Source organism: Erpetoichthys calabaricus, chromosome 10, assembly GCF_900747795.2.
Source record: "Erpetoichthys calabaricus chromosome 10, fErpCal1.3, whole genome shotgun sequence".
Taxonomy (NCBI): domain Eukaryota; kingdom Metazoa; phylum Chordata; class Cladistia; order Polypteriformes; family Polypteridae; genus Erpetoichthys; species Erpetoichthys calabaricus.
Genome location: NC_041403.2, coordinates 32,524,711 through 32,550,564, shown reverse-complemented (window position 1 = coordinate 32,550,564; position 25,854 = coordinate 32,524,711). Strand labels below are relative to the sequence as shown.

At 39.0% G+C, this 25,854-nt stretch overlaps 1 protein-coding gene across 2 annotated transcripts in view; it reads left to right on the top strand.

Annotated features, from left to right (window-relative positions):
• The first annotated feature begins 18,191 nt into the window (after window positions 1–18,191).
• The window catches only part of dennd1b (DENN/MADD domain containing 1B), a 385,932-nt gene continuing 378,269 nt past the window's right edge, over window positions 18,192–25,854 (top strand). Inside the window, exon 1 of one of the 2 annotated variants that reach the window (XM_028811040.2) lies at window positions 18,192–18,530. In XM_028811040.2, the coding sequence (XP_028666873.1) occupies window positions 18,514–18,530 (17 nt within the window). In that variant the 5' untranslated portion in view covers window positions 18,192–18,513. The remainder of the gene's footprint in view (window positions 18,531–25,854) is intronic. The other variant, XM_028811041.2, reaches the window with a different exon arrangement.

Genomic DNA, 25,854 nt, shown 5'->3' with positions numbered 1-25,854 from the left:
GGATGTGAGCCACGTTAGACCCAAGTCTGACAGCCCTGTGATCAGTAGCGTGAGTCTTAAAGCTAACATTGTAATAAGTGTAACGTTTCTGCTGTCTAAAGTTATTTAAAGTGCTGTTGATAAATAAGTCTCAAGACAAAGCCATATTGAACCTCTGAAAATGGACTGTAGTGTGGAAGGCAATGACAATGCTTTTGGACCACAGTTTTCTGAATGATTTTAGGAAGCAACTGGCCTAACGTTATTGAGTTCATTTTTACTTAAGCCTGTCAATAAAGATGTATAAATGATATTATGAATGGCTGCTGCAAGAACAGTAATTGAATTTTTTACTAATTTGATTGGGACAGGTGTCTAGTTTAATTAACAAATAGTAACAGGATTTTCTGCTCTGTCGTCATGCTTACAGTACTTGTTTATAGGATCAGTGTTGTCACAAGTCATCACATTGCAAAAGCAGTGTACACAAAGAATTATTATAATGAAAGAATAGCATAACATTCAGAAATCTGCTTAATGCAATTCAGGGTCACAGATGACTGGATGGCTGGAGCCGATTTCAGCAGTTTCAGTCCTGCTGGGTCTGCTTTCCATGGCACATTTGGAAGGATGTTCAGCATGCTTTTCTTTTGTTGTTCAGGAGCTCTCCTCCTTCTTTGCCTTGACCACACCTTCTGGTTGCAGGCAATACTGCAGTTTTTCTCTTCAAGATTTTAACAGACAGTGTCCACTTTTGGCTAGCGTAAGCGGCTGGGATGAGAATCAGCACCTCCAAATCCGAGACCATGGTCCTCAGCCGGAAAAGGGTGGAGTGCCCTCTCAGGGTTGGTAGCGAGATCCTGCCCCAAGTGGAGGAGTTCAAGTATCTCGGGGTCTTGTTCACGAGTGAGGGAAGAATGGAGCGCGAGATCGACAGGCGGATCGGTGCGACATCCGCAGTAATGCGGGCTCTGCATCGGTCTGTCGTGGTGAAAAAGGAGCTGAGCCGCAAGGCGAAGCTCTCAATTTACCAGTCGATCTATGTTCCTACCCTCACCTACGGTCATGAGCTATGGGTAGTGACCGAAAGAACGAGATCGCGAATACAAGCGGCTGAAATGAGTTTCCTCCGCAGGGTGTCTGGGCTTTCCCTTAAAGATAGGGTGAGAAGCTCAGTCATCCGGGAGGGGCTCAGAGTAGAGCCGCTGCTCCTCCGCATCGAGAGGAGTCAGATGAGGTGGCTCGGGCATCTGATCAGGATGCCTCCTGGACGCCTCCCTGGTGAGGTGTTCCAGGCACGTCCAACCGGGAGGAGGCCCCGGGGAAGACCCAGGACACGCTGGAGGGACTATGTCTCTCGACTGGCCTGGGAACGCCTTGGGATTCTCCCGGAAGAGCTAGAAGAAGTGGCCGGGGAGAGGGAAGTCTGGGCATCTGTGCTCAAGCTGCTGCCCCCGTGACCCGACCTCGGATAAGCGGGAGACAATGGATGGATGGATGATGGAAGTTTTGTGTCTTTTGGGCAGCTGGTGATCAGTCAACTTCTGTCTTTAGCACGAGGAACACATGGCTTTTACAATAGTTCTTCTCTTGCTTGTGGACTTGCTCTTCCTTAGCAAAGTTTGGACTTGAGGCCCCCTCATCTTACTCCGACAATAGACATTTCTTCCACTCTTCCCATTCATTACCAGGTTGCCCTTTACAGTAAAACAGATCACTCCAGCCTTTGATATGGCCACACCCTATAGGCAATGGGGTCCCTTCTATAGAGAGGAAAATTTAAGGCCAGGCCAGGCAGCAAGTTTAGTAATGAGAGCATACTTGTAGATATGGAGTGTGCACTGGCTTATAAAGGAAAGAGTAGACATCTTGTCATTTGTTCCTTGGGTTCATAAAATCAGATCCTTTTTGACTGATTATTGGTGCAGAGTATTGTCCATCATCAATCTTTGAGTTATAGTTTATTTGACCAGAATGGACCACAAGAAGACATCCCAGGGGTATCACTTTTATCAGATAAAGTCCAAAGGCTGCATTCCAAAGGCAACATGTGGAGAGAAAACTCACTCTTGTTGGAATTAAGACTGTCTGGCAGTTTGCTTTTTAGCAAAGTTCTTGGGTGCCAAAACATAGCAAAATGGGTAATTCCAATCTGTCCTACACCTGGATGCCCACATTCACAAGTAATCCAGAGATATGTAGCATTTTTTATTTTCTTGCATTGAGCTGTGAATCAGGAACAGAGAGAGGCAACATACGTTTTAGTGCCATATATTTCAATGTCAGGTATTCTTTGCAATTCCAATATACTCATTACTTTTGGTATCATCTTTGTAATATTAGCAATATGGTCAGGCTGAATTTGTGGCTTGTTTCTCTTTCTCCTTGGATCTTTAATGAAGTAAAGAGACATACACTGTTATTAAGCTTGAAGAGTGTGTTAACATTTTTTCAGAATTTCATTCCGCACTACTGATTTTAAAAAGGATGACCAAGAGAAGCGACAGCAAAGAGTCAAAGTTAAAATTCAGTCCTATCTTTTGTCAATATGAATATCTAAACTCAAGAAATGTAGTAAGGAAGATGAAAGCAATAGTCAAGCACCAGGGAGTCTAAATCTAATGCGCACACAAACATTGTTTTTCTTTGATTACATCTTGCCTGAAGAAGGGGCCTGAGTTGCCTCGAAAGCTTGCATATTGTAATCTTTCTAGTTAGCCAATAAAAGGTGTCATTTTGCTTGGCTTTTGAATATCCACAAACCCAGATAGTGATGTATCTGACACTTTAAGAATCAGTGTGCTGCTGATGCCAAATATGTAACTTCCAGGGCTGCATTCCATAGAAACCATCAGTGCATCATGAAAACAGTGACACAAATGGCGGAACCTTGGGAGCACCAGAAATCTAAACCAAATGTAAACTGACAATTATACTATTAAGGCCAAAAATCAAAAGGCAAAAAATACTTGCATGCAAAAAGTTAAAAAAAAATAAGGCCAGGCAGAAAAAAACAAAAATACAACATACAAATACAGTGATCCCTCGCTATATCGCGCTTCGCCTTTCGCGGCTTCACTCCATCACGGATTTTATATGTAAGCATAATTAAATATATATCGCGGATTTTTTGCTGGTTCGCGGATTTCTGCGGACAATGGGTCTTTTAATTTCTGGTACATTGCCCAGTTGATTTCATACAAGGGACGCTATTGGCAGATGGCTGAGAAGCTACCCAACTTACTTTTCTCTCTCTCTTGCGCTGACTATCTGTGATCCTGACGTATGGGGATTGAGCAGGGGGGCTGTTCGCACACCTAGACGATACGGACGCTCATCTAAAAATGCTGAAAGATTATCTTCACTTTGCTATCTTTTGTGCAGCTGCTTCCTGAAACGACATGCTGCACAGTGCTTCGCATACTTAAAAGCTCGAAGGGCACGTATTGATTTTTGACTGAAAAACAAACTCTGTCTCTCTCTCTCTCTCTCCCCCTGCTCCTGACAGAGGGGGTGTGAGCTGCCGCCTTCAACAGCTTTGTGCCGCGGTGCTTCGCATACTTAAGCCAAACAGCCCTATTGATTTGTTTGCTAGAGATTGTTTTCTCTATCTATGTGACATTCTGTGCTCCTGACACGCACTCCTTTGAAGAGGAAGATATGTTTGCATTCTTTTAATTGTGAGACAGAACTGTCATCTCTGTCTTGTCATGGAGCACAGTTTAAACTTTTGAAAAAGAGACAAATGTTTGTTTGCAGTGTTTGAATAACGTTCCTGTCTCTCTACAACCTCCTGTGTTTCTGCGCAAATCTGTGACCCAAGCATGACAATATAAAAATAACCATATAAACATATGATTTCTACTTCACGGATTTTCTTATTTCGCGGGTGGCTCTGGAACGCAACCCCCGCGATGGAGGAGGGATTACTGTACAGTAAAAACAACCTGAAAAAATGAGAGTGAAAGGTGGGCCAAAAACACAGAGAACGATGTCAATGCCTCAGCTTTTAGCCCTGTAAAGCACTAACATAGGACCAAATGAGGTAGCCCAGACATCACTCTCTTTGAGGCCAGAACTGAGTAATTCAGGACGTTAGTATTTGTAAGTATTGCTGTTTTTGTTGTATTTACTGATTTGTGTGACTTTCTTTTTTTCTATTTAAGGATTACTTCTTCTGGAATGTGGTTTGGATTTGTTTTCACTCAGATTACCTTTTAGGCAACTCCTTTTGACTATTTTTGCTCTTCTCTGCCTTTTCGTTGCATTTTCCTATTTTTTGTTAATAAATAATTTTTTTATTAATTGCTATTTTGTACATAAGCCAGAGGTTTACAGTCATCCTTTATAAGCGTTTCTTATATTTTAGGACATTTCTAATTTTTTTGACAGCTTGCCTTGTTGAAGAGTCTAATGCAGTAGGCTGTGATCTTAAATTTAGAAGTTGTGTGACTGGCTGGATTTGGGGTGAGTCTCCTTGAGCAGGCTAGTTAGATTATTGTCCTTGCTCAGGAGGAAATAAATAACTAATTTTTGAGAGAAACCAGGAGATGTGTGCAAAATGAAAAACAAAACAAATAAAATGTAAGTGTAGCAACCAGCACCCAGAGTGGCAAGAATCAAAGTCAAAAATGAGGCAATCAGGCAATACATGAAGATCAATTAGTAAAAAGAGAGTTTTTTGTGTGTTTAAAGGACTTATCCACAGATCAGATAAAGCTTGATGCAAATGCTGACCTTTTATCCTATCATACCAATGAACTCAAGGTCACGACCCCAGAGATCACACCCCTAGAAATGCAATGCAAACCTAATGACAGGTTTGCAAAATGTCAATAGGATCCTGTAAGAGAACAGACAGACCACAATAAAGAGCAGGGGCACCACCCTGGTGATCCCATATAATTGAAGTGCAACAAACACAAAAGAAACATGCAATAAATACAAAAACATCTTTCCAGACACGAGTTCCCACTTGAACTGTTTCAAGATGGCAGATCTTCTGGTCTTAAGTCAATCCAGCAAGAAGTGACAGGTCCAGGCAGACATACATCAGAAGTGATGTCAGAGGTGTTACAGCTATCAATCTTTCAGTCTGCAGAGGGAGGAAAAGAAAAGGCATTAGGACACAGCACCAGCCCCTGGAGCAGCTGGGAATTACAATCCCCACAGCTCTTTAGCTGTCCCTTATGTGTACGCATGTGACAACCCTAAAATTCAGCCCAGATTGTGACAGTTATGACCCTGCCTTTGTGGTCCTTTTAAGAACCATTTCTGTTATGTTTGAGACTTCTAATCACAACATGCCTACTCTAAAGGTTAAAAAAGAAACAGAATAAGAAGACTGCTAATAAAAAATAAAGGCCAATGAAGACTGATAATTCTTACAAAATAATGTACAGGTTGCATTTTTAAGCTTTATTTCACAAGATACACTTTGAAACAATGATTGTATTTTGCTGGATATACATATTGTTTTCTATTTTAACCAATTACCAGCTTGCATTGTTTCTGTTTCTGCCATTTGCCATATAATATAACAGGAGCAGATTACAAAGTCACTACCATAACAAGGGTAACTATTGCCGAGAGCAATCTTTATTAATCATGTAATGATGAATGCAAGTTGACAGTTTTTGGTATATACGATATACCAAAACGTACTACCAGAACACAGTTTTGACCTTTAAATGTTACAGTATGAAAAGTCTGACTAAAACATTAGGAAAACAGCTGACTAAATATGGTGCTTGCAGGCAGAAAACCATTTGCTGAAAACAAATAACTTAAGGGAAAAACAATACCAAAGGTAATTCTGTACCTATCAAATAACAAAAAAAAAATCCACAATGATTTTTTTTTCATTCTCTCCCCACCAACATGAAAACAGGATTTTCTACTTTCCTCATTTCTTTTAGTATCTTTATGGTGGTACTACTCAAAGAAAATGCTAATATACAGGAGCAGCAGTGGCAGCAGTCATATTTGATTCTCCCCTACATAAAAGATTTCTCAGGGTATGCAAACATGCATACACTCACAAAGAGAGAAAGAGATATGCACACATACACACTCATGTGTATGCATATGCATTTGTTTCAGCTTTATCAAATAGTGTTTGCCATACGACAGCTGACAACAAATGCTATAATAAAGTTCACATGGCTGTACTACATCAAGCCATTATTACAGGAAATGAATAGCTAGGCAAGATACTATCAAATAAACACCCAAGTGAATCTTAGAAGGGAAAAGAAAAGCTACGAGGGAACCTTTAAAGTCAGCATTCCAACACAGCCTGACCTTGTTTTATTCTTTAGCACAAAATACTTCAGCTTATTGTACTACATTCATTATTCCTGTGTTGAAAGGCAGTTACGGTGTCAAGATGTACAAGTGGCAAAGCTAGTTTCCTCCATAGGACTGACCGCCCAGGTGTCCCAGAAGATGTCCACTGCACAGGTACAGTACTTCTGTCTTAGGGATATCTAAAAAAAGTAGAAACTGCTCAAACATTAAATTGAGTTTAGGAATGTAGGTGATAAAATGAATACAATTCATCCTGCATCTATTTCTGCAGATATTGATGAGTGTTGGTTAAGGCTACAAACTGGAAATGGGGAGACATTATTAAATGTACAGTAATATAACATTTAGAGTTGTGAGAGCCTACACCCAGCAATACTGCGTGCAAAGCCAAAACCAACTCTGGAAGGGATGACATTTCATCACTGTTATGATTTTTTGTTTTTTTAGCCTCCTCCTAAAACTGTTCTGCTCTTTAATCATCCCTTATTAGAGTATGGACTATAAGGATTCTAAATATTTGGTTGTTTTTTTGCATTAAAAATGTATTTTACATTGTTGAAAACATTTTGTGCCACTCTAACACCATTTTGTTAAATTATTTGTGAGGTCATTGTCAAAATGTGGCTTCCTGGTTGCCTGGGCTGCGCTCAAAGGCTGGAACAGGACCAGAAACATTTCAAAATCAAAAAGATTCAACTTTTGCACCAATGCCTAACTGCTAACAAGTGGTTAAAGTCAATGGGAAACCAAAAACCAGAAACTGAAGACAGATATTTGCAACTGCGTTAAATTGTGTTTAATCCAAATCATAGAATGAAATTATGGCATCAGGCAGCTGACAGAAGACACGATGACATCTGAAACCATGATTTCTGTGAAAAGGGGGATCATCCCACTACAGGAATTATAACATAGCAGCGCCCATATGCAAAACAAAGTAATGTCATGGCACTGCAAAATAAATAATCACTATGTTCTAGAAACAGTGTAATGCAAAGTAACCTTGCAGAAATTTTCAAGAGTAATAGAAATCAATGTTCTCATCAATAACTTTGCTTAGAAATTTGTATTTTAAAAGTAATAAATGTTTAAAGTTAACAGCTGGTGGCAATGGTCTCCAAGGTTTTGACCTGTCATCAGTTACTGACGGGTTAAAAGGTCGACACTGGGGGACATTTTCTATCTGAAATTTCAGATAACTTTTTTGGCAATGTTTCATTGACAATGATTTTCATTTTTTGGCTTGGTTTCCTCCCACAGTCCAAAGACATGCAGGTTAGGTGCATTGGCGATTCTAAATTGTCCCTAGTGTGTGGGTGTGTGTATGTGTGTGTGTGTGCGCCCTGCGGTGGGCTGGCGCCCTGCCCGGGGTTTGATTCCTGCCTTGTGTCCTGTGTTGGCTGGGTTTGGCTCCTGCAGACCCCCGTGACCCTGCATTTAGGATATAGCTGGTTGGATAATGGATGGATGGCTTGTTGAAAGTGCAGTTTGATGTTTGGTTTTGATTGCTGTGTATATCTCTGACTATGTTTCATTTTCTGGTCTTCCACTTTCAAACACAATGCCTCTTCATTTGAGATAGCACAGTCGTAAGGCAATTCGTTGAGCTAATGTAGAACTTCCAATTAACTTATCATGAAAAACCTTAGTATGAGATGAGAAAGATCCACATGTATTTGGGGAGAACATGGAAACTCCACACAGACATTAAAAATTTGAAACTAGGATACTGGATCTGTAGAAAGCAGCATGAACCACTACACTACACTATAATGTGAGTGCAGGTCAGGTACCAGCCATAGAGCCAATTAAACACTCAGTAAAACTTTAACAGCCTGCTACTTCATTTTGGTTTAGCCCATCTCTTTATATGTTCCATTAGAGTAGGGGACCCCAAGTTCAATCCTGGGGTACCATGGTAGCTGTGGGTTTTTATTCCAAACAATTTCACAAATAAATGGCTTAGTCTTACTTCTAAATGGTCTAATTGTTTAATCAGCCTTTTTTCTTCTCTTATTTTGCATTCAGAAATATGTGCCAGTATATCTACTTGTAAAAAAGTTAGAAATTTGCAGTATTTGCCATATCTTTAAATTTTAATTTTGTTATACCTTTTTCTTTTTAATTCACCTTTTTATGCAGCGTTCACTCCCTTAATTCTACCCAAATACTGATGATTGATGATGAGCAGTGCAGAGAAGGGTGCAAATGACACTGAATACTAAAGGAAGCAGCTACGTCAGTAGAAAATTCACTTGTGATCTACTGTAATTAAAAATAAAAGGGTTAAGTGACCAGGACATACTGTAAAAAAGAGCAGAATCTTAAATGCAAGAAAAAGAACACTAATTAATGTCACACAAACACAAATGCTTGCTACACTCCCCTCAAAATTTAGCAGACATATTTATTCATTTTTGGATGGACAAAATAACAGCGTAAACCGCATACAATTCTGACACGTTCCCTTCTTCCATCGTAAATTCATCCAACAGTGAAAACCGGAACATAGGCAAGTGTCTTGTCCACTGCCAAGTCCTTAACTATTTGTCTCCATCTAGGTGACCTGGCTAGGGGAAAAGACATCCAAAGGCTGGACAGGATAGTGATGGAGGAAAAAATGAAAAGATATTGCACTGTTCAGTATGAAAAATGTGTTATGGTGTAGCATTTAAACGAGTTTCGAGAAAAGGTTTAAAACTTCATTCACTGGCTGTTTTTGAAATATTTCTGTTATGAATATCCTTCTGGGAATCAAGAAAAACTTTGAAGATGGACATTCAATGATAAGTTTGTTAGCAAACCCACTTTACCTTTAGCAAGACTGTCAGATTGAAAGTATTTAACCTTACATTATTTGAACACTTCAGGATCATTTCATTCAATGCTACACACTTTACTTCTATTAGAAGCAGCAGCCTAATGGCATTATTTACTCTTTTTAACACCATATAAATGCTTTATGCTGTTTACAGAATTTTAATTGTAATTTTGTTACAGCTGATGAACAGACCCTCAGTGGTGATTCTAGTGTAAACTGTGATGAATCTTTCCTTGTGCTAAAACTTCCCAGTGCTGTGCTAATTGTTTATATCATTAGCCTGCTAAGTGAAGCTCCTCACTAAATGTGAAACTAAATTCTACCCTCAAGAGCCTGTAAACTTGCCAAGGATCTGCAAAATACGTTGGTGGCATAACTACAGTAGCAAATTATGAAAATCAGAATGTGGAAAATATTTCAACAGATTTAATATGAGGTTTACATGTGAATTGTAAATGACACTGCAGAAGAAGTAGTATTACATAGCATGGAATTATAGTCAAATATAAAAAACAGTCATTGAATGAAAAGCATTCAGAATGGTAAGAGTAATAATCATCTTCAGCAATGCAGTCACAACCATTACTAAACTGCCTGAAAACCCACTGTATCAGACTGTACAGAATACAACATTCTCAAACCTCTTCAATGTGCCGGAGATTTTCAGGGGGCCAAAGCAGGATTTAGTCCTTGAATGGGGGTGCTAGTCCACTGGAAGGCCCACTCACACACCTCATACAGGACTAATTTGAGATACCAGTTAACTTGCTGAAGGGGAACCAAAGTACCTGCCCTGTAAAAAAAAAAACTCATGGAACTTTATAGGCATTTTCCACATTAAAAGTACTGTTTTATTAGATTAAATATGCCACTGTTAAATGCAACACATTCTATGAAATAACCTAAGAACTAAGCATGCTTATAGGGGCAAAAAATGCAGTGCATCCTGGGAAGTCTACCTCTTTTCTGAAAATAAACAACTTTAGAATGAAACCTGTTGAACAATCAACACCACAAAGGCAAGCTTACCTTCTCCTCAAGACAACATGGCTTACGTTTCTTGCTTTTTTACCACTAAATTTAGTTTGACTATTTTGCCAAAGCACAGTTGTATTATGTTGGTATAACTTAAAATGAATAGCTTTTCACCCCAGAATGATTATTTTTTATGGAAGATTATTCATGACAGAATTAAATGCAACCTGTGTGAACTAAGCACATGGCACATTTAATTCTGAAATGGTTTTATTGTGTCATAATTAAAAACATATCAATCAAATGATTAATTGTTGTTTCACTACGGCACACAATTTTCATGTCAGTTTAAAATACAATACAAAAGCATACTGCCTTTTAAATTTTGTCCATGTGTCATAACTAAAAGCAAAGAAAAACATATTACGATCTGTTTAGTGGCTGCTCTAGGTGTATTGCATTTTGACTGAAGAACATTCATTAATAGCGCCAAAACTGAATGTAATCAAATGCTCAATCGGTGTCAAAAGGTAGGAAAAGGGGCGTCAACAGTTGTGGTAAGAGAAGTTCTAATCATAAGTGTTTTAACTCAGCTTTAAACATGGCAAACGGGAAGTTGATAAGGCAGGGGATCCCTGAAGTCAATGAACAGGAGGAAGCCAGAGGTGTAAATGACGACTTCATTCTATTTTGTGTTGGCTGGTTGTTGGAAAGGGCCAGAATAATAAAACCAGCCACAGGAGGAAAATTTCCAACTACTACAGTAACATCCTTAGAACGCATGCAAGAGCTGCAGGATATGATTACGTAGATCATCATCTGGGGTGTCTGTTATCCCATATTCCCCTAATGTGGTTTGTAAACACCTGCAGATGGTAATGACAATACCAGCCATTGCTAAACATCTTGACATATCGGTCAGGATCATCGGAACAGGATTTGAACAATGTGATATAAAGCAAGGATAACAGAACTTAACGTAAGAATAAACTTTTTCACCGAGACCTAAAATATACTTCTCACCATTTTGGTCAAGCACTCCACATTGATGAAATGTATACTTGCTGCCAGAACATGGTGAAAAGTCAAGAAAAATGACACCTTTTATTGGCTAACTAAAAAATTACAACATGCAGGCTTTCAAGGCAACTCAGGCCCCTTGTTCAGCTGTTGATGCCCCCTGACTCATCGTTTGACGCTGATTGGTAATTTGATTAATTGTGCCAAAATTAATGAAATGTGTGGTCTTGAATTGAAACGCTGTACATTTGGAGCAGCCACTAAGTCAAATGCAATGTGTTTGCTTTGCTTTAAGCTATGAAACACAATCTATGGACCTGAAATTAAAAGCAATATGTCTTTGTATTACATTTTAAATAGACATGAAAATTATGTGCCATAGTGAAAAACAACAGATCAGCTGGTTATTATGTTTTTAATTATGACACAATAAAACTGAGCCAAAATAAAATATGCCACGTGCTTATGCATTGTATTGCAATGTAGTTAACATTTTAAATTGCATTTAATTCTGGCATGAATAATCTTCCATTGAAGAAAAATACGTTTGCATGATTGCCATATTCATTATTATTCACTTTTTGTGACTTTTTCTACATTTTTGGTGTGTTTTTCTTGGCTGAGCACTCTACATTTGCCTAAAGATGAAAGACTTACATGGAAATGTCCCCTTTGGGTTAAAGGTACAAATGGACCCCAGTCATCTCCACTACTTTGGTCAGTGGAAAAGAAACTTAAAGATAGTTGGTAAATGGTTTTCATCCCTGGTCCCTTGTGGTTGTAGATGACTTATCGTGGGCTGTTTTCAATAAACTGGAAATCCTGACGCACACCTTACATCACAAAAGTCTCAGTCTCCTCACGTCAGCAAACAAAAGATCAGCAATGGAATTTTTTTCATTGTCTGAATGATAGAAGACTGTGTACTCTGCTCCTGTTAACAAAACAAGTTTGTATTTTGTTTTTAATTTGATATTAACACTTTTCATTGATATATATATATATATATATATATATATATATATATATATATATATATATATATATATATATATATATATATATATATATATATAGTTGTATGTTTATAACAAATGAATCTAATATTAATAATGATAAGCATTTAATATTTATTGCATTAGTTTTTTTCTGGAATTATAGCTGCTAAATTACTACAATCTGTTTAACACTGGGTGTTATTCTTAAGGGTTTTAATTCACAGTAAATTACTGGTCCTGTACTGGTGTTTACAGTAGTTTACTTGAACTATACATTAGTGTAATGTTGCATGATTTCAGAAAATAACTGTTATTTTATTTTACAATTTCTTACTGTATTGTTTATAGTGCTTACTGGCAACTCTGCTGCCAATAATTTACTGTAAAATTGATGGTGAACTTCTTTCAAGTGTGTGGAAAGCTTCCTACAGACTCCACATAGACAACTACAGAATCAGGATGCTAGAACCATAACACATCAGTGCTAGGCATTATATCATTGTCTCACCCATGTCTTACTACTTACTTGTCATTATTTGTAGAACACCTTCACTATACTGTAAAACTTAATTCTGCATAATCATTACTTTTTCATGTAACCTCATGTTATTCAGCCATTCTGAGCAAATGGATTGCCATGGTTCACTGGATAGCCCAGTGCATTCATGTTCACCAGCCATCACATTACAGAAGTTGTGAAGGATGTCAATTCCCACATTAAAGGAACACAGTCTCCTAAGCTGCATAATGACACATTTTTCTAAAAATAACTTTTAATATCTGAAAAACATATTCATTCTGAGTAAAGTCAACCTAAATTAATTAAGTAATGGCAATATACCCAGAAATGATGTCTTTAAATGATGGTACTAATTAAAGCAATGAGATCCATTCATGGCGTTATTATGTAAATCATACCTGTTAATGTGACACCCAAGAAATTTAACTCATTTGTACTAGAAGTGAATACATAAAGCCTTAAAACCTACTGATTTTGAGTAAAGTCAGTTTAAGTCAGCTGAGTACTTGCAACAAAGCTGCCAAGGAATTTTGAGAAGCCTGTGGGATGAGGAGAACAGCACAGTTTTGTTTCTTTTACATACATTTTTTTAATGTCAATTTTCTGCACTGTTTTAAAACTAATCTTTTATTTTTTCACATTTTCCCAATAATATTTATTTCTTTTTAATTTTACTTATTATTTTGTCAGTTGTATGACTGAATTGTATATGGATTAAGTGCATAGTCGCGGCCTAGTAAGGATATATAGGGCAGCAAAAATCTGACTTGCCTGAGGCGATATTGTTTCACTCGCTGGCCTCGACCAGCACGCACACGTAAGTAAGCATTCAGTGGAAAAATGGATGACTGCACATATGCACACTTAACTACCTCCCTCCCCTGCCACAGGAGGACAGGAAGAATAAGAACAGGTCTGAGAGAAGTTTTATTCTTGAGGTTGAGGGAGGCATCAAAATAGATAGCCGGAGAGGTTGTGATCAGTATGGGGGCTCCCTAAGGATGACTGCCTTTGCTTACAATGGGGTTGGAGGGTGAATGCACCATGCTCAGGTCAGCCTACAATCATCCTTCTTGTGTGACGGGACATAAAGCGATAATGATGACAATTCTCTTGACATCTGTGGCTATATAGACTTCAAACAACATTATTCTTTCAAAACCACATTCCTACCAGCTTCTTCAAAAAATACAGAAATTTGAAAGTGTAAATTAAACAAGTATGATACTAAGGTAATTATACAAAAATGTTAAGCATATGTGTGTAATATAATGCCATTTTTACGTTCAGTATAGTCATCACTAAGAGCACTGCCGGCAAATTTAACTATCTTTTATTTAGGAAGGGCTGTCACTAAGCATTCCAGGTTCATGTAAAAACTCGCAACAGCATGCCTCAGCTCACAGACACTTAATTACCCCTCTGTCTGCCTGTAGGAATTTGGCAATCAACCAGCTGGAGTGTTGTGAAGACACACGACCAACAGAAGGTGCATGTGTACAGTGACAATGGGCTTCCAGGGGGAAAATGACAGGCATGAAGTGGTTTAAGTACCACCCATATATGTTTACCAAATCTTTTTGATATTTTATACTTTTAAGTATGTGATACAAATTTTGTAACTGCAATAACTTCTGTAGTTACAGTCTTCTCGAATGTGGATGATGTCAGTTATTGGCTTTTACTGCATTTGCTATTTCTGAGTTATTCTGTTGTTTCAATGCACAATTCTTAATACATTGTACCCTGCCCTTAATGATTTTCTTTCAGCTTTACAGATATTATTTTACAGATATTCTTGATGTCTCTTTTTATTCTGGTGTTCATAACCTTTTGATATATATATATACACATGTATATATATTATGGTTACAAAAAAGGAATATTTTCAATAATTTGGAATGTGGTCATTACTACATTTATTATAATATATTGTTTATATTTATAAATGTGAAGATTTTATGTGTGTGATATCAATTGTACTCTTAAACTCTTATTTTTCCACTTGTTATGTATACAGCATACATTTTCTCAAACATTTAAAATTTACTGACAGAGGACAGCGATGGTTCATCACCCAACACACGTTTATTTACAAACTCCATATTTACAAGTGCACACAACCCCAAAACTTTCTCTGTCTTCTGACCGCCTCCACCCCTCTCCTCCGAGCTCTGTCCACTTCCACCTGACTCCAGCCATCGAATGGAGGGAGGCGGCCCCTTTTATAATCACCCGGATGTGCTCCAGGTGCCTCCCGATACTCTTCCGCCGGCACTCCCCAGTGTGGCGGAAGTACCGGCTGTGCACCTGGAAGCACTCCGGGTGTCTCTGGACTTCTTCCCCCCAGCACTTTCGGGTGTGGTGGAAGTGCTGAGGGCCAGGGTTCCGTAGGCATTGGGGTGCCCCCTGGCGGTGACCACGGGCCCCTATAGGGTTGAGCTTCCAAGCTTAATTCCCGTGGTCCCCAAAGCCACCAGGGTGATCGCCCCCTTGTGGTCTGGAGGAGGCGTAAGCCCTCCTCCTGTCCTCCTGGGCGTCCTGGCTGGGTTCCACCCCCAGCCACTCACCACATTATATATCCAGTTTAAGACTGCAGGGAACTGTTACCCATGTTGGCTACAACGGGTGTGCAAGGTCAGGTTCAGCCCTGGATGGCAATGCCAGATTATTTGAGGGTATGCTAATGTACAGTATACACCCAGACTCACATTCGGATGCATTTCACATTTCTAGGCTTGAATCCTAGTCTAGTCAAATCCTGTGTGGAGTTTATATGTTTTCTTCCTGTCTGCATGAGTTTTTCTCCTTTTTTTTTTCTTTTTCATATTTGAAACTTGTACTCTTAAAAATAAAAGTGCCAAAGTAGTTCTTCAGAGCAATGCCGTAAAGGAACTATTTTTGGTCCCCAAAAGACCCATTCATGTGAAGGTTCCAGAAAGAGCCTTTATTTATTTAGATCCAAAACAAGCTCCAAACAATAGTTAACCATAACTAGATGGTTACATATTTGGAAATACCAACAGCTCATTAGTTTTAAAGGACTCTCACTGCATACAATAACACAAGCAGGTTTTAATCTGTTAGTGTCCTGCTAGGTTGCCTACCAAACAATAAAGATTTCAAGTTTTCCTATGTATTAGAAAGTTTTTCAAAGCACAAAGAACAAACTTCATTTGCAAAGAACCTTTCCAAAAATGAAATGCTGCTTGGTCAAGCCATAGTTCTACGAGGAACCACATAACCCAGTAAAGAATCATAAAAGGGCATTAAAGAACCTTTATTTTTAAGGGTGTGTGCATGTCAGATCCATTGTCAACTTTAAACTGTGTGTATACATATGTTTGAGAATGTGTCCCATAATATAAGGATGTCCTATTCAGGCTCTGTTTTGTGTTGTACTGTATATGCAGTGTGTCCTGAATTAGAAAATGAGATGAATAAATTTGAAATATTTTTCACCAGAATCTTTCAGGTGACTGTGTCTACAATATTCCACAGTGGTAAAAGTAAGACCTCTACTTTAATTGTACCATTTGCATTTCAAATTCTACATTAAGTCCAATAGTGCAAAATTATATAATGGTTGTCAATTGGAAATATGTTACAGGCACATTATATTAAATAATTCATAAATTTTGAGTAACTACAGTTGGGGAATTGGCAGCAGAAGTGATTCAGAAAGGGCCGCACGGTGAATCAGTAGTGGGAATGGAAATGTAAACATTTTAGCTTTCATTGAATTCACCCCCTAAGCCACCAAACTTCATTGCCTTTCTGGCAAAATAAACAAATATTTACATGAAATAGCTGAAAATAGCTCAGAGCTTTTAAATCTGCTTATTTTGTACTGTCAAAATACATTAGGAAGGAAAGTAATTAATAATGAAGACAGCCAACTAAGAGGTTAGAGCATTTAGGGATGGATGAATGAATGGATGCCACAATGTAGACTAAAAAACATCTGGCTATGAAAGCTGGTAACAAGGAGACTGTAGCATTCAGAGATGAAGGACATCAGCCTGCAGGGCTGAAAGCACTTATGCATGAAGATCACTGTCCAGGAGATTGAGAGGCCTTCATGGATGGAAGACGGCACGCTGTAGGCCAAGACATTTAATGAGAAGACTGAAGTACTATATGTACAGATGAAGGACTCTCGTCAGATGGGTGAAGCATTCAGGGATGGACACACATACCTGTAACTTTTACAGCATCTCTTGATGATGGCCATGAACTAGAAGACAGTATAGGGTCCAAAGAATTAACACAGTACACTGTAGGTTGTTAGTTATTTCAAAAAGAATATTACAAACCAGCAGAGTATTATAAATCCAGGTGGGATGGGGGGACTCTTCAGGTTGTGGTGTTAGTGTGAACACTTGTCTGTTTGACAATGTCTTTGGAATTAGCAGCAATTCCAATGAAAGCAACATTCATTTAGTTGAATTAGACAAGCTTCTTGCTCTTACACAGATTTGGCACAGCTTGGCTTCAAATCTCACTTATAAATTGGTTACAGCATTCATTTGAATGGCAAGACTGGCATGTAACTGTACTTCTGAAAAAATCAACAACCAGTGTTATTGTGAAAGGTGCCATTTAAAAAAAAGTAGTATGTTTTTAGTGCAAGTATATTTAAAAGCCAGGGCATGCATCACTGACAATTGGTTTGCCTGTGCATAGCGTTATGCTGAAACCGATAGTGTGACTCAGATAGATGTTCAATGTGGTGGCTTGTTCTTCAACAGATGGCCCAGACTGGGTTCAGATCCTACTAGTGGACTTTAAAATCATCTACAGTCAGTGGTAAAGCATGTATAGTACTGATAAAGATCACAAAAGAGAGGAGTGAGAAGCACTTTGAGAGTTAGAATATGTAAGCAGGCAGAAAGGCCATTAAACTGTAGATTTTTTGGTATTCAGATACTGTGAATTCAGAAAGTATTCAAGTCCCTTCACTTTCTGCAAACTTAACTGCATTTTAAATTTATTTTAAATGGATAAATTTCCCATTTTTAACCATCAGTCTACTCAATAACCCATTATGACAGTGAAAACATGTTTTCAGAAAGGTTAGCAAATTTATTAAAGATTAAAAACTTAACTTTTTTATTCATGAAAATCCCCCTCGTATATGTACACACACACGCTTTCACTTGCTCATCTACTTTATAATTGCACTATTGTGCAAAAGTTTATAATTTATGTTAATTGATGTTATTTGTATGTGATGTTGTGTCATGTTATAAGCAGCTCCAAAGCTACCAAAATAAATTTATGTACATTAAGTGATCCTGATATTGATGTAGACGTAGGCCAGTATACGAATCGATTGATCACAGTAACTAGGAGGTTGTAGAGCATTAGGAATGGAGGACGCTGTATAAGGAAATGAATTCACGTCGGCCCGCTCCTGCCATTTTCTGAATGCATATTCACGTAATGAGTATAGATTTACAATTTTAATCACAATCCTAATCCTATGCGACCCCCTTGCCGTCCTCTTTACCTGAACGACAGACGTGTTGCTGTATGTGGGCTGCGCGCGCCGACGACTATCAGGTGCTGATCAAAGGTGTGACGTCACACCGACTCCTGCTGCACTTCCTGGTTTTTTTCTCTCTGCTCCGAGGAGCCGTGTGTACGAGTGAGGAGGGGAACTGAAACACAGAGTGCTGACCAGAAGAATAAATGGAAATAGTAGACGAAGTGTATGGGAAAGAAAATGTGATGTGCAACTAAGTAGCGAGTCTGAAATTAATGAGCCACTTTCGGAAGCAGGCGACACAATTGCAGTCGCTCTTTGCGGATTCCGACAGCACGAGCCCAAGCCGAAACCGGTGAAGAAGAGGGGAGATGTTGTAAAAAAAAAAAAAAACAGCGAAAACATGGACAGCAGAATCAAGTAAGTGTGGTCCAAGATGGTCATAACGTGAGGGAAGAGTGCGAAGGCAGTGGAAACTCGTTGTATTTGCTCCAGCTGATGAAATTTTGAGGTTGCCACAAGGAAACGGTGGCCTCTGAAGTAGGGACTGGCATTGGTGTCGATCGCTGTGCCGCGGCAGGCCCACGTTGCTGCCTTGTCCACGAGCCGAGCCAGTTCACTCAGTAAAGGAGTGTGCAGTAATATCCTCCATCCTCTGTCGCTGATGCCTATTCACCCGACTGAGCCGCGCATCAGTGCGCTGCATGCGGGCACTTTACGTGCCTTTTACTTTTCTTAGTATCAGCATGAATTAAGATCGTCAATAATTATGTCGTTTGTAACCAGATTCCAAAAGCACCTGCCGCTCTCATTTAAAATAGTAAAAGTGGGCGAACAGATGGGGCACGTACAAAAACTATAGTCAGTAGGTTAACGAGCGGAGAAACAAGGGTTAAAAATAAACTACAGCTCTCTCGCAGAAAGAGCCCGCGGCAGCTAAAATAGCAGACAACTTCAAACAGTGCTGAAGAGCCTCGAGAAGCTGTCACTGCTGGCTTTCAGCCACTTTGAAGCCCATGTGTTGACCCTTTAGACGCGTGTCAGGTAGGTGAACTTTTATAGATACGTTTGTGTGAACTTACTGGCCCAGGTGCAGTTTGAAAAAGTTTTTTTTTAATGTCCGCTTCACATGGACCTGTGAGATTTTGTATTATGTACGTTTTATCAGTTTCGCCTCTTTAATACTTGATGGATGACCTACCAGTCGAGCTTGGGAACTGGAGACCATAAGACTGAAAGATAAAATTGTACCACTGACCCAACTGTGTTATCCATAACAACGTCTTTCCCATCAATGTAGTCTCCATTTAGTGGCGTAGCTAATACATCAGGAGCCTGTGGGAAAAATATTGAGGGATGCCCCCCCATATACTGTATTTTAAGGAAAAATATAAAAACTTAAAAGTTTAATAAAATGGAGGTATTTTTTAAGTACAGAGCTTCTTTGAAGTAAGTTTTTATAGTCAGATATTTAAGTTTTCTCCAAGAGGAGGACACAGTAAATACACTATAATGATAATTCTTTACATTTATATAGTGCTTTTCTCACTACTCAAAGCACTGACTGCGCAGGTAGAACCCAGGAAGCAAACCCACCATCTCCTTACTGCCAAGCAGCAGCGCTATCACTATTTCAGGAACATAAATTTATCATACCTTGTATGTACAGTTTCAAGTACTAGAAACAATACATTCATATGTACTTACTCATAGATCCACCTCAATCAGAGCTTTGCTGCCTTCTGTCAACAATACACATGGATCCACTTTGTTCAGAACTATTAATTGCTGCCATCCAACACTACTTTTGTCTTCCATGAAAGCACTCCCCATAACACATTTTCACGTGTTGGGTAACAAATACAATAATAATACAACTGGCCCCAGTGGAAGGGAAATTCACTGTTGTTTTATATTCTACTTAATGCTTGCATCTCACTGGTTAAACAAACTTTCGTATTACATCACAGTCTGTTGCTTCTCGGCTCACCGCCCTGTTGCATATGCTTTTATCCAGCTACCCTCCCTAATTTCAAGGGCAGGATTACGACTGCCAATTTGAAGAATATGTTTTTAAATCATAAGACCAATGCCAAATGCTGTTAAAATTTATAACAGGAACTGTCATTGGTCTAGCAATTTGAAACCATACTCTTTCAAATCACAGGTTGCAATCTTGATCACATTTGCTTGCTGCTTGTAAAACGGTGGGAATGTTTAAAAAACAAACAGCAACAAAAAAAAAGACAGGCACTTAGGGGGCTCCCCAGTCTAGGGGACTTGAGGGATTTCCCATCCATTTCATGTAGTTAATATGTCACTGCTTCCATTATAATTATTTACACATCTCCATCAAAGCTGTTTAATCAAGTTAATGGTCGCAGGAATCCTGCACAGGAAGAGCCACTGCATTTCAGGACATGCTAGCAATAGAACATTAGAAGAAGTTTGATGAGGACATGCTAGCAATAGAACATTAGAAGAAGTTTGATGAGAACAGGCCATTTAGCACAACAATGCCCACCAATCCTATCTATGTAACTGTATCCATGTAAAGATAGATAGATAGATAGATAGATACTTTACTTTCTGTGTTTTTCAAGTTGAAGGTTCTTTTTCACAGTCCTATATATATTAATTTACTGCGTGAAACTGTGCTCTGATATTAAGCATTTTTTATACATTTTAAAAATACCTTGTTTGTTCTAACAGTTTTCAATGAAGGTCTAGGGTACCAAGGTTAATAGGTGATAGAAAAAGCCTTCAAACTTACTAGATATGACCATTTTGAAATGACAAGAGATTTCAAGTTAAGAAAATATTCCTTCCACGTTTATGAGGCATTCGTGCCTCGCTGTTTATAACAATACTTGGAAACTTAATTCCATGTGTCTGTGGTTGTTTATGTTAAAAACTTGTAAGGTTTGTGTGGAATTTACCTTTAACAAGTTTCTGACTGTGTCCCAGTGTACTCCCTTCATAATTTTAAGCACTTAAGTCATGTCACGTCTTAATCTCCTTAAGTACAGTGAGGAACATAAGTATTTGAACACCCTGTGATTTTGCAAGTTCTCCCACTTAGAAATCATGGAGGGGTCTGAAATTCACATTGTAGGTGCATTCCCACTGTGAGAGACAGAATGTAAAAAAAAAAAATTCAGGAAATCACATTGTATGATTTGTACAGAATTTATTTGTATTGCACAGCTGCACATAAGTATTTGAACACCTGAGAAAATCAGTGTTAATACTGTATTTAGTACAGAAGCCTTTGTTTGTAATTACAGAGGTCAAACGTTTCCCGTAGTTCTTGACCAAGTTTGCACACACTGCAACAGGGATTTTGGCCCACTCCTCCACACAGATCTCCTCTAGATCTGTCAGGTTCCGGGGCTGGCGCTGAGCAACACAGAGTTTCAGCTCCCTCCAAAGATTTTCGATTGGATTTAGGTCTGGAGACTGGCTAGGCCACTCCAGAAACTTGATATGCTTCTTACGGAGCCATTTCTTGGTTATCCTGGCTGTGTGCTTCGGGTCATTGTCATGTTGGAAGACCCAGCCACGACCAATCTTCAGTGCTCTGACTGAGGGAAGGAGGTTGTTGCTCAAAATCTCACAATACATGGCCCCATTCTTCCTCTCCTTAATATAGTGCAGTTGTCCTGTCCCCTTCGCAGAAAAGCACCCTCAAAGCATGATGTTTCCACCCCCATGCTTCACAGTAGGGATGGTGTTCTTGGGATGCAACTCCTCCTTCTTTTTCCTCTAAACACGGCGAGTGAAGTTTAGACCAAAAAGTTCTATTTTGGTCTCATCTGACCACATGACTTTCTCCCATGCCTCCTCTGGATCATTCAGATGGTCATTGGCAAATTTCAGACGGGCCTGGACATGTGATGACTTGAGCAGGGGAACCTTCCGTGCAATGCGTGATTTGAAACCATGATGGCATAGTGTTCTACCGACAGTGACCTTTGAAACTGTGGTCCCAGCTCTCTTCATGTCATTGACCAGCTCCTCCCGTGTATTTCTGGGCTGATTCCTCACCTTTCTTATCATCTGTGATACCCCACGAGGTGAGATCTTGCATGGAGCCCCAGTCCAAGGGAGACTGACAGTCGTCTTTAGCCTCTTCCATTTTCTGACAATTGCTCCAACAGTTGATCTATTTTCACCAAGCTGCTTGGCAATTGCCCCGTAGCCCTTTCCAGCCTTGTGGAGGTCCACAATTTTGTCGCTGGTGTCTTTTGACAGCTCTGTGGTCTTGCCCATGGTAGTAGTTGGAGTCTGACTGACTGTGGGGTGGACAGGTGTCTTTAAAGAGCTCAGACAGGTGCTACTAATTAAGATTACTAAGTGGAGTAGAGGTGGACTTCTTAAAGGCAGAGTAACAGGTCTTTGAGAGCCAGAATTCTTGCTGATTGCCAGGTGTTCAAATACTTATGTGCAGCAGTGCAATACAAATAAATTCTGTACAAATCATACAATGTGATTTCCTGATTTTTTTTTTTTACATTCTTTCTCTCACAGTGGGAATGCACCTACAATGTGAATTTCAGACCCCTCCATGATTTCTAAGTGGGAGAACTTGCAAAATCGCAGGGTGTTTAAATACTTATGTTCCTCACTGTAAACTGAAAAGACTCGGCTGTTTCAATCTTTCCTCATCCTCTGCAGTCCTGGAATCGGCCTAGTCGATTCTCTGGAGTTTTTATACACTAGGTGAGGTCTCAACAGTGTGTTATAAAGCTTGAGCATAACACATCGTGGTATATAAGCTATCAGTCCTTCTCACAAGGTGTACTTTCAAGTTTCATACCTCCCTTTGTGTGTTTAAAACCTCCCATTGTATATTCAGTCTCAAATGAGGGAGGGGCCAAAAATTAAAATGCATCCTTTATTATAATACTTTTTTAAACACCTTCAAAATACTCCTTCAGATACAGACCAGTATAAATGACTGGCTCCAGAGTTTTGATACTAAAAAAGTACCCCCCCTACTACACCCCTCTGCCATATTCTTATGTTATGAAGATGAGATATGTGAACAATAAATCAAGTATGGGCATTAAAGTAGAAAATGAAAACTTCAGACTCTTGTACGTTTTGCTTCACCTTTTTGTTATTTAGTGGTTTACAATGAATGTAACAGACTAATTGATACATGCAACATCACATCTGTGGGGAATCAACTTTCATCTGATAGTGCAGTTCAGGAACATCAATTAAACATTTTTAAATTCCAGTGTCACTTTGTGGCAAAATTGTAATCTGTAATTGAGAAGTTTGTGTTGACTTATTTGCAACAAATAAAATGAAAGACTGTACAATATAGGGACTCAATGGTTGGGGCCTGGCATTGTTTGGTGTGTTTTACCTTCTCCATCAGTCCTTTATTGTTGTTCATGTCTTGTTGCTGGAAATGGTGATATTAGCCTTTTCCTGACTGTCTGCTAGGTCTGCATCATTGGTCTCATCTGTAGTATGTATGCTTGTTCAAATTGTCATTTTAGTGTATTTTTTTTAATGTCAGGTATAGTTTTTAGTAAAATGGCATCTTTTTATTGTCTGTCTTTTTTTAATTTTCATTTCATTGCACCACTGTTCTCTCATTTTGAATGACCATCCGTTGTGACTTTTTCTCCTACTGCGCAGTAATACCTCAAATGTTACATTTGAAACACCTGCTCTGATCATGCCTTACCAAGTCATATTTTTCATTTCAAAGCTTTTTATTTTGTTTTAGTCTGTTAGGTTTATAATTGTGAGTATCAGAGTGGGGTGTGAAATTTGTCTTGTTATTGTAGGCTTTTTTTTCTGGCAAATGCTAAGGCCCTTTGCAACAAGAGCCCCAAGGTACACACAAATCATCCTCATGGTACATCTGGCCATGCTTTAGATGTAATACACTTGGCCCAGTGCGTCTCCCATTTCTGGAAAAATTTCCTGTATTGATCTTTTGTTACCAAGTCTAGATTCTTTTTCCTGGATTTCTTTCATGGTAGCAAATCTTCCCGTCACTCTCAGTTTTTATTTTAGGAAGAAAGCACTGGCAAGTATGGGGAGAGCAAAGCAGTGGCGGCTGATGGTCTTTCAAACAGGGGAAGCATATTTTAGGGCTACATCATAAAATGAGTCAATTATTGCATCATATTATTTATATGTTTAATTTTGCCCTCCTTTTGTTTTTTTAGAAAATGATCTGTGACCCTGTCATTCCAAACTGGGAGTTTTTTCCAAAGGCTTGACCAGTTTCATCTCAATGACCAGCAGAGCAAGGTCGCTTAAATGGTTTTGGCCCAATGTGTTGTGGCTGTATGACTTACTCATTTTTAAGCAGGAGAAGTTCATTTCTGCATCTGCTGATGTAGCTCCATTTGTTGGCACAAAAGACAGTAGCTTGTAGAGCTGAGGCATTCCACTATCCAACTCCATGGCTGTGTCTTGTCCTGCAAGTCAGGATTTGAATAAAAGACTTGGAGTTCAGATCTCAGTCTCCCTAAATCAAAGAAATGTCCATAACTTTTCAGGACACTTTGTAATGCCTCTTCAGGAAACACCTTTCACATCCCATCAAATTTCCATGGATTGATTAGTTCTAGGAATCACATACTTTCCAAATTATTACTCTGCTCCATAAGATTGTCTAGGATGGCCATGTACAGATTTCTGTAGTGCTCCTGGGGTTCCAGCAGTTGTGACAGACACTGACGCTTTTGCCTAGGCTCATTTTGAGGGTCTGACATGAGACTTGCCGCATTTGCATAAACAGCTTTGAAAGCCTCCTTTGACCTCTTTTCCTTTGCAAAAGCAATACTACTCTCAGTTCTTTGTTTCCCGTAAAGAACACCCATAGCCCTCTGCTGCACAATGTCAACATTGAGTGTGATCTCATCTACTATGGTGTCATCCTTGATAATCTTTTCAAAAGTCTGCAGGAGTCCATCATAGTTGTTCGCCACAACTTTGTTCTCCATCACTATTCGTGATGTAAAGTTCCACTGAGTAGGAGCATTTCTTCACAACATTGAACACCCTCCAGACTTGAAAGACATCCTCTTGGTAGATTAAGAAAAAAATGTAGAGAGATATAAAACAACATCCTGGATTGAGACAAGCATTTTGCCCCCAAGACAACACCAGGTTCAGTCTGTGTGCATGCATAGCAGTGTACAAACATTGCATTGAGAGGTATTGTTTTAACTTTATCCTGAAGTCCATTCAGAGAGGGAACTATGACAGCAGCCCCATCATAGGTTTGAGCTACAAGTTTGTCTTTGTAATTGTAGCCCTGTGTGTTTTCATTTAAAATATCAAAGGCAGATTGGGCATCTCACCCCATGAAACATCAAAAAAATCAAAATTTAACAAATTTCTCCTGAACTTAACTTGCAGTATTGATATATCTGTGACAGTTTTTCATGACATGAAATGTTAGTTGTCTCATCCACTTGCCATGCAAAAGAGGGAGCAGTTTGAACTTGACCGCTGATTTCATCAACAACAGTGGTTGCAATAGTAGGAATCAAATCATGTTGAATGCAATGGGACATACCAGAAAACACAGAAGACAACTGAAGTGTGTGGCCAAGACACAATCATATTCAGATGATGTTTCAGTGAATTCTTGGTAATTCCCCTTGTTAGCAGATTCACTACCCTCATCATGTCTTTTGAATGCCAACTCTTGACGCCCAAGCAGTGAAGTGACATCAGTTAGGCGGTTAAGAAAGGCCCTGTTTCA